Below are 9845 nucleotides of genomic sequence, written 5' to 3' on the forward strand. Positions count from 1 at the left end.
ACAATCCTAGTAAAGCTCAATTCATGCAGGTGACCAAAGAAAGGAGGGACAGTGGGAGACATGCTTGATCCCCATGGACCATGTATACCAGACCGGCTTCTTTTTATTATAGGGTTACTTCATTGTAGATTAGGGCCAGGCTGAAAACACAGTGTGGATTTCAGCCAGGCACCTGATAAAAACATCCTAGGATTAGCGAATGGAGATATATGAACCAGATGACAGCACAGCCACAGGAATGCAAAACCTGTTGAATGACCAGTATTACTGTATTTTCCAGCACTACTGATTAAATAATGTTGATATAGACTCAGGCTTTACCTTTAAGCAGACTGTATCCTTGGTGTTAGTCAGCATGATTATTAAATAATTGGACAAAATGTATTAATGACTTACTGGTTAAATCTGGGTATGATAATTGTGCCCATCCTTTCCTGGAGGATAAGAAGCTTCAAGAAGTGGGAAGCCACCTGGGTGATAAGACAATGATACTGGTGGTTTAAAGCCCAATGTAATATGCATAACTATAACCCAGACTGTGGTGACTGGCTCACATTCTGGATATAGCCCTTGAGTTGGACTAATGGGGGAAGACTGGGGGATTTGTTGGATGGTTGGAGGAAGAGATGCTTTCTCTCTTCCCCTGACTGTATCCCTGGGAGCTTCTGGCAGCCACTTTAAGCTGTGAGAAAGAGGTTGTTGGAGAGTGACATTAATTCTCCAAGAGCAGAAACAAGGAATGGTTCTTGGTTATACTCTTCTCTCTGGATCCAACTATGCCTGAAACCAGAGCTACCCTTAATTTTTCAGTTACATGCACCATTAAATTTTCTCTTTTCACTTAAGGCAATGAGGGTTGAACTTTCCAATATTTGGAACAGATACACTTAGTATCCCATGCTACTCCATGCTGGGGCATTGAAACTTATCAATGTGATGTTTCTAGGACCAAGGAGGGTGTAATTATTGTGTTGACACCCAGAGATAGAGGATGTGGGGGATCAGGAGGGGGGCTCAGAACCATGCCAGCCAAGGACAGAGAGGACTAGAGATGCCTGGCCTAGAGAAGGGCAGATAGGGCCAGGCAAGAACCTTGTCTTCAGTAACTGAAAAGGGAGAAGCCATCCAGAGTGGCCTCAAAGGAAGAGCCAAGAGCCATCTGGGAGCACTTACTGGAAGAATTCCACCTCATTACAAGAAAGTGGTTTTGAACAATTCTCTTTGGATTAAAGCTCAGAGCTCCAGGTGAGGAAAGCCAAATCCTAGGGGGTGGGGTTCATATCCACAGCCCTTCCCTGTTTTAGGAAGCAGGTGCACCACAACCAGGTGGGGTCAGCATATAGATGGGGAGTGAGCTGGGGAGATGGGGGACTTAACCCAAGACTATACAGAGAATTAGGGTCTGCTGGCTTTCTTCCATCAAGTCTATGGAGCACCAGAGAAGGTCCTGGCAGCAAAGAGTCACATGGGACACTGTTTGGACCCCCACAGTTTCGGGGTAGGAGACACAGCAGAGCAGTACAGAGGTCCCAGCCCTGCCATTTCCTGAAGTGTGATCTCTGATATCTCACTGTCTTCATCTCATAAATGGGGCTAACCTCACCTACCTCGTGGATTGTCCTGGGGTTTTGAGGAGATGATGTAGGCAAAGCCCAAGCACTGCTCTCAATTACAATGACTACCATCACCAAATTAATTAAGAATAAAAAATGTTAATAGTCTACACCCACGGAAGGTTCCTTATCTTCCTGCCCCAGAGCTCTCTCTTCTTAGCTCCTCTCCACTTAGAATGTGCTAGGGTGTCAAAGATCTAGACTGGAATCTCCAGCTTGCCTAGGATGGCCAAGCTCTGCTGCAAGTCAGCACCGAGCCTCATCTGTAAAATGGGAATGACGATGGCAGTGCGTTGTAAGTCCCTGGCCTACAGGAGGTGCTCAGGCAATGGGGACACCTGCCTTCTGCAGAGAGATCAGCCCCACACCAGACACTAGATCGCCAGAGGAGTCCCCGGCCCACGCCCACCTACCCACCTCGCTGGGCGCCAGGGCAGGTAGCAGGTGGAGGCTGCAGGTGGGCTCAGGGGTCGGAAGAGGGGCGGAGGCCGCCGAGTAGAGGTGCCCAGAGGCTGGAACGCCTGCTCCCCGGGCGGCAGCCAAGCGCTCAGCCAGGAACTTGTTAACAGGTCCCGAACAAAGAGCCGATAATCCGGCAGGCGGCCGCGGGGCGGGCTGGCGGGCGGAGGGATCCCGCCCCTTCCCAGGCTCGGCCACAAGAGTTTACCGCTTATTAATTACCCTGCACGGGGCGGGGATAGGGTCTGCCCGGCTGCCGCGCCGAGCCTCTCAGAGCTCGGACGCCCCCTCTGGGCGTAAGCCCCTCCCGGAGCCCAGCCGGCGCGCCGCAGCTAATTGCTAATCCCTCGGCTCCGGCTCCTATTGGCTCGGGCACCTGCAGCCCCACGGCCGCTCACGTGCTCCGCAGCTCCGCTGGCCAGAGGGACCCCGCCCGCCATGCTACCTTGACTACGAAGTGGGGACTCAGAGGCTGCAGATCCAGGCACGCAGGGGGCGCCAAGGAGGCCCTCCTCCCGCCCCATGCCTGGCACAATTGGGGGCAGGGGTGGGGAGGGGGCTGGAAAGAAAGGCAGACCTGGAAAAAACATGCAGCCCCTCAGCTCCTTCGGGTCCCGCCCCAGTTAGGAAGGCTGGAGTCTAATTTGGGGTGTACCCCCCCTGCAGGCTTCCTCTGGGCTTGCCGGGCCGGGTGGGGCACGGAGAGTTCCATGTTCCGCCCTGGCTGGGAAGGTACAGGCCAGAGATGGGATACAGCCTCGGTAGGTAGCTCCCTCCTCAAGGCCACTGCAGCTGTCCGTCAAGTCAACCCAGATAAGACTTGCTCGCCCCTCATCTCCACCCCAAATCTCAGCCACATATTTGCCTGAAGCTCAAGGTCACCCTGAGCCTTCTAGATGACACAGTAGTGACATCCAGGCGTGGGGAGGGACTCGGCTGTGGGGGACCCGCCAGTCTGGTGATGACTGGCCCTCCATGGCCCTACTCAGAGGCAGGGACTTTCAGGTTCCTCTTCCCCAGTGACGTGAGCCGGGAAAACTTCCCCCTTTGAGGTCTAACGTAGGGAAGTGCTGCCACTCAATCGTCCCCAGACCTCTGAGTCTCTCTGGGTTCCCAATCTCAAACGGTTTGGGGTGGCTCAGTCAATGACCACACCTGGAAAGGGGGAAGGGACTTGTATGCCCCCTGCCCTGGGCATGACAAGGAATAGAGGCTTCAAATGGGAGCCTCATCATGTTAGGCTTCTCCCACCTGGTCCTCAGACTGCACTCTCTCCCACTGACAGCCACACTCTCACTCCCCTGGGAGAGGCCAGAACTGTACCCCTGCATACTCATCGTCCTCAGGTGCTGGAATTTACTGAACACCTACCATATGCCGTGACTGGCTCACATCAGCTGGTGAATCCACACAGCAACCCTGTGCCTAGGTCTTTTAGGAAGCCATTTTTAATTTTTTTTATTGGTCCTGGGGATGGAACTGAGGCCCTTGAGCTAGAAGACAGGATGTGCAGGGATGAGTTGAATCCAGGACCAGGACTAGGGGGAGACTGAAGTACCAAGGGCACTCACTCTTGGGAACTGGCTCTGCACTTGCACTACGTAGACTGGTACTTCAAACACTCCTTTGCTCACCCTAGTCCTAGTTCTGGTCCAAACCCAGACACCAGAGCCTGCCAACTCACTCATTGCACAAACTCCTCCACCTGCCTGGGGTTTTGGCCCCTGGGGGCCTAAAACACTGTGTCACCTGACATCAGTGTCTGGGAAGAGGGTGGAGCTCAGGCACTGGCATCCTGACCTTTTGGGGGCCCCTGAGAAGGCCTGTTTCTGTAATTAGGGGTGTTCCACCAGCTGAAGCAGGATCAGTTTCCTGGCTTGGGAGCTGGAACTCACAATTCCCACCTGTCTCACAGCCACCTTTGGCTCTGCCCCAGCAGCCACCTGGCTCCCAGGTAATGCAACAGCCTCTGCCAGGGCCACTGGTGTCTTTAGCAGGTGCTGGGCAGGTGTGAGCAGTTCTTGGGGGAACCTGCTTTTGAGGGTTGAGTCTAAACCCCATTCCCAGGCAGCCTCCCTGGGCACCAGCTTCTACCCGGATGGAGTTATCAAGACTAATCCTTTAGTATACAAAGAGACAGACAGCACAGAGCAGTTAAGTGATTGGTGCAGGTCACATAGCAACCTAATAGCAGAGCTAAGACTAGAATTTAGTTCCACCCAGGGCACCTGCACCCCTCTGTTGCCTCTTCCTGTGTGGTAGAAGAGCTAATCATCAGCACACAGTTCTAGGACAGGCTGGAACAACTGCTCTTTCGACACTTGAAGAATTGACCTAAGACCCTGCAGAAAGTGGCTATATGTTTTTCCAACTAGAAGCTGCCCATCTTCCTGCCTGGCTCCATCCTGGGGCTGGAGCAAGGAGCAATGAAGGAGTTCCTATGGAGATGCTTTTCTCTCTGGGCTTGGGCCCCAGTGCAGCTTAAATTCCCAGCTCTGTCCTGACTCACTGCCCTCAAGTACCTAGGGAAATGGAGAAAGGAGACAAGCCATGAGCAACTGCTAGATGTTAGGGTCCACTTGGGTGTTTTCTCTGTTGCCCATCAATTTACTACTCTAACCCCAGAAGGGAGACACAAGCCCATGCTACAGATGCAGAAGCAGGCTGGGGAGTGAAAGTTACTTATCCAAGGACACATGGCTTGGACGGAAAGTCATCCCTCTCTGTCTCCAGAACCCCTGCCTTTTGTACTCCACCTGGTAGGAAGGGGAGGCCAAAGCTTCCCAGCTGCTAAAGGATGCTTCCATGGATGCAGATAAGAAAAAAGGAGGGGGGATTGGAAGAACTGATTGCGGAAAGCTGAGCTCCCATCTGGGTGCCCAAGTATATTGGGGCCCAGTGGCCCAGCCTCAAGAACCAGGAGCTGCACACAGGTGAAGCACAGAGCAGCCCAAAATCTTGGTGTCAACTCTATGAATGACACTATTTGCACAAGAAAACACCTACTCTAGGGAAATCTATGCTAGGGTGGGGATGGGGTGGGCAGGGAGATCCCCAGTCAGCAGTCAGGGCATACAGCTTGTGTGGGTGACTCACAAACACACACCCTCTTGTGGGCTGGTTTGCCATCTGTGTGTGAGTGTGGCACCAGGGTACAGTGTCCCTGTCCACCATCACTGCACACGATGGAGCCTGGCCTTACTGATCCCCACCCTGTACAGGAGGCTATTTCCAGCCTTGCTGGACTAGGGCAGTCTGTGTTCAGGGACAAGGACAGGATCACTGTTGAAACTGACAAACTTCTCATCCCTGGCCATAAGCAGCCCTCCCTGCTTGGCCAGGGAATCCAAACTCCAATCAAGGAAACAAAGAAAAACACTAAGAACTTGGCTGGCCATAATTCGGAGCATGCTAGGGCAGAGAGCAGGGCCACAGTGCCATAGACAATGGCCTTGCTTGTGGGAAGCACTGGAAGAGGAGGAGGTAGCTCAGGCCAGAGGCTTTTGGCAGCTGCCCCAGGGCTGAGGAATCACACCTCTGTTCTTTAGCCCAACCAAAACACATCAGCTTGCCTGGGCCCCTGTGAAGGGGAGGAGCTGGATTGCAGGGGGTGGAGCTCCAGAGAACAATGTGGGGATGGGCATCAGAAAAGGGGCCTGTCTGAGTCTGGACAGCGCCAGCGGGGCTAAGGTCAAGTGGTGAGCATGCTGGCAGGATAGGTGGCACCAGCTTCTGTGAGGCAAGGGAGCTACAGTGTGGAAACCTGAGCTGTCCTGTCAGTGCCCAGCACACCAGCCTAGGAGTGCACCCAGCCTCTGGACAGATCAGCCAGTGATGCATAGCAAGGGAGGCTGGGGCTTCCCTAAGGGCCCCCCAGGTCCCTGTTTCAGACTGCACCTGCAGGCACTGGGGAGCCACAGAAAGCAGGATGCCAACCCACATGCCAGAGGACCTAGTGTGATAGGAGGAGGCACAGAAGAGGGATGAGTGGGGTTGGCCACCTCAGTGGTCAGGTGAGCCGGGTAAGGGGAAAAGGAGCTGAGGGTTGGCGGGAAGGCATAGGACTTGAGGAACACAGCAATGTCACAAGTTGGACTGAGGTGGAGGACTTGGTGACAGATTAGATGTGAAGCATGAAGGAGAAAGGAAAGCCAAGGGAAATGCAAAGGTTTTCAGCCCCAGGCTGGGGAGATGGAGGGAGGGGATGGTGGGTCCCCTGTGAGGAAGGGCAGAAGGAAAGGGCTGGCTTGGAATAAGGAGGCCCGACATGGACACCCATGTTCCCAGGTAGCAGATAAGCCCAGCTTTGGGGTCTTCCCCTAAAGAAGGGGGCCCCCATCTAAGCTTAGGCCTAAGCCTACAAGTTTGGGGCTCAGAGCAGCCCCAGGCAGGAAAAAGGGATGTAAGTCAGGAGGGGCCCCAGCCCCTGAGGAGGCCAAGGCAACTGCTCTTAGGAACCAGGTGTTTGGTGTCCAGATCAACGACAGTCCTGGGCTCCAGAGGGTAGCTGTTCCCAACATGGGCAAAGAGGGAGCAGGCAGCCCAGTCAGGATCCTGGGTGCACCGAGGATTCCAAAGCCCAGCCTAGCCCACGTAAAAGATAAGGTAAGAACAGGGTGTCTCTTAGCCCTGGAAAATTATCACCTACTCCCCAGCCAGCCATGCCAACCTGAGGCTGGGAGTGGACCGAGGGGTCAAGGCAACCCTTGAGGAAGGGGCTGGAGTCAGAGCAAGAGGAACAAGGGCAGATTGTTGGGGTCAGGATGGGCAATGTCATAGCTTGGTGCCTCTCAGCTCCCACCTCCAAGGGAGCCATTCCCAATGTCCCTCCTCCTCAGGAGTGTGGGGGTCTCTGTGACAGGAAGCCCCCTGGGGTAGAGAGGCCGCTGTGCCAGCTGTGTGACTGGCAGGATAAAAAGGGGACAATCTGGTGAGACAGGTGGATGCCTGTGTGTTCAGGCACAGACGGGGCCTGCCCAGGTGCATTTGTGCTGAAGGGACAGGCTTTGTGTGAGGTGGTGACGTGCTGGATTGGGTGACAGAGGATGGGCGCATGACCTGGGGAGGGCAGGCTGCAGAGTTCCATCTCACTGGCCCTCGGAGGCCCCTGCCGCCTGCCCAGCTGGCTGTCCCTCCCTCAGCCACTCACAGATGCATTTTTCACCCGCTGTTGCTGTTGCCGAAGAGCTGATGGGCGGGAGTGGGAGGAGCTGGGGTCAATGCAGGGCCAGCCTGCCTGGGTATCCACATGTAACCAGAGCCTGTGGGGGGCAGCAAGAAGCAGTCCCACATGAGAAGCAGGGCCCTTCCTACCTCTGTCCATCTGGGCAGCTCCTACCACAGTCCTGAGAGTTGATGCCAGAGGCAGGCTCTGCTCCAGGCAGTCCTGCGGCACCCATGCTCACCTGCTAACCCTGAGCAACATTGTGCCAGGCCCCAACAGGTGATGCAGATCTCCTATCCCATGGCCTCCTGCACAATCCAATCCCTCATTCCTGCCTCAGTGCCTGACTTACCAGCACCTGTCAGCCGTATCTATACATGCCCACCTGTGCAGCAGCACACAATTGCCACACACGTGTAGCAGGCCAGCCTTCACACACACACACACACACACACACACACACACACACTGATGCTGCACACACCATGCCAACCCTTCTATCACCCAGGCACACATGTCAATCCACAGCCCTTAGACGTGCTCAGGTGGCTACATGCAGCCATGACCACACGGTCCTCTTATACACATCCAACTCAGTAAACAGTTCCTAGGCACCTACTTGGTGTCTGGCAACACCTCCCCTATGTGTGGAAGGGCAAACACCTCCAGCTCACCACAGTCAGTGGTGCAACCCACAATCCCCTGAGTGTTCATCTGAGGGGCTGCACGCATACCCCTAACATGCACATGCGTGCAGGATGAACACACACTTAGTGGCAGCTCAGCCTTCCAGCTTGGTCAGGATTAGAAGGGAAGGCTGTGGAGAAGACAGGTTTGTTAAAGTGAAGATTTGAGGGTGCTGATGGGGAAGGGAGATCAGTGAGATGGAGCAGAGGGAGGACTGAGGGCAGGATGAGGGCAGTCAGGTAGTGGGTACAGGATGTACTGCGCAGACAGACTCTTCAAGAACCAGCCATCAGCCTCAATCACCAAGCTGGTTGCTGTGCTCTCACTCATCGATCTCCAATCAGTCCGGGTTTGCAGTTCAGGAACCCCAAGCTCCCTCAGAACACCTTTGTGATGAACTGTGTCTGGCCAAGTGAAGGTTTTGGGCAAACCTTCACCACCCCCACCCCCACCCCCCAGTAAGGTTCTGAGGGCATCGATAATTCAAGCCCCATACCCCCTTGGTCAGACAAACGACACCCCCCTCACAGTCAGCTCTGCTGAGAGCATAGGGGCAGAGATCAGGAGGCCCCCACAGTTCTGCCCAGATGGAGGCTCCAGGAGAGCAGACAAAGGATGCAGGGGAACTTCCTCCCCCAAAGCCCCCTCACCCAAGGGAAAGAAGGTGGGCCAAGGACTGACCAGGTTAGGTGGCCAGCAGGGAGAAACAAGGGCTGTGGAGTTTTGGGGAGAAGGGGAAGCCCACTGTGCATGACTCCAGCCCCGGGGTTAGGGAGGCTGGGGAGCCGCAGCTCTGGCCAAAGGGGCTGTGGTGCTTTGACCGTGCAGGCTGCAAGAGCTGGGGGCTGCTGTATGCGCCTCCACGCCTGAGTGTGTGCGTGTGTGAGCGTGTCACAGGGACAGAGGAGGACACTGTGTTCTGGACGTGGGCAGAGGCCAGGTGCCAAGCTGGGAAACTGTGAGTGACTGTTGGGGCAGAAGCTACAGGGAAGAGGTATCTTACACACTTCCCTCCTTCCATTTTCTGGGCAATGGCATGTGGTCAAAACCCTCTAATCTTTGCATCCTCAAAGACAGGCTCCCCAGGGTCGATCCAAACCCTCGATCCTGCTCTGGGGCCGGGCAACCAGCAAACTTCCCCCACCCGGAGGCGTGGGGCGTCTACACTCCCCAGCCCCGTGAGCTGACAGCTGTTCCTGGACTTGGCAGAACCCAGGCTTCCGGGAGAGAGCGCGGGGAAGCTGCGCAGCAGCAAGAGGCTGCCCCCGCGTCCCGCCTCGCAAAGTTTGGCCTCCGGGGGCTCCCAGCCGGTCCGGCAGCACGGGTCACGGGCCCCCCCCACCACCAAGAGGTGCCAGCGTTCGCGCGCACGGTCCCCCGCAAGCCTCCCCAGAGCGCGCGCGGCGTGACTCACCCGAGCCGCGGAGCCAGGCGGCGAGGACTATGCCCAAGAGTGCTGGCCACAGGCCGGGCCAGACGGCCATGGCCGCGGGCGGGCGGGCGGGCGAGCTGGGCGCGGGGCCCCGCGGGCGGGAGGGAGGCTTTCAGCGCCTCAGCCCAGAGCCCCACCTCGGGGCGCCCCCGGGGCCCATGCCAGCGGACTGCACTGCCTCGGGTCGGCCGGCTGTGGGGCGCACGCGGCGCGTGGCTCCCTTGGGCACCGGGAGCGCAGCAATGCAGCCGGGGCGGAGCGCAGCGCCAGCCGCGCCGCGCACCGAGCCAGCCGCCGCGCGGAGCCCGCAGCCGGGGAGCGGGCCGGCGGGCGCCGCAAAACACGGACTGGAATAACGGAACGGGGCTGGGGCGGGGCGGGGGAAGGAAGGAGGGGCCGGGCCGCCCCGCTTGGCGCGCGCGGGCCACCCCCACCAGCGGGGATACCTCCGAGCGAAGTCTGAGGTTCCCTCGGGGAGAGGCTGGGTGGT

At 56.6% G+C, this 9845-nt stretch overlaps 1 protein-coding gene across 4 annotated transcripts in view; it reads right to left on the bottom strand.

Annotated features, from left to right (window-relative positions):
• Unc5a (unc-5 netrin receptor A) overlaps nucleotides 1–9640 on the bottom strand; it is a 60383-nt gene extending 50743 nt beyond the window's left edge. For 2 of the 4 annotated variants that reach the window (XM_004836312.3, XM_087194792.1), the window contains exon 1: nucleotides 9338–9640. In XM_004836312.3, the coding sequence (XP_004836369.1) occupies nucleotides 9338–9407 (70 nt within the window). In that variant the 5' untranslated portion in view covers nucleotides 9408–9640. The remainder of the gene's footprint in view (nucleotides 1–9337) is intronic. The other 2 variants (XM_087194793.1, XM_004836313.3) reach the window with 2 other exon arrangements.
• Between the last annotated feature and the right edge of the window lie 205 nt (nucleotides 9641–9845).

The sequence above is a fragment of the Heterocephalus glaber genome, unplaced genomic scaffold, assembly GCF_053883595.1.
Source record: "Heterocephalus glaber isolate CG9 unplaced genomic scaffold, H.glaber_assembly_v1.0 deba00001606, whole genome shotgun sequence".
Lineage (NCBI taxonomy): Eukaryota > Metazoa > Chordata > Mammalia > Rodentia > Bathyergidae > Heterocephalus > Heterocephalus glaber.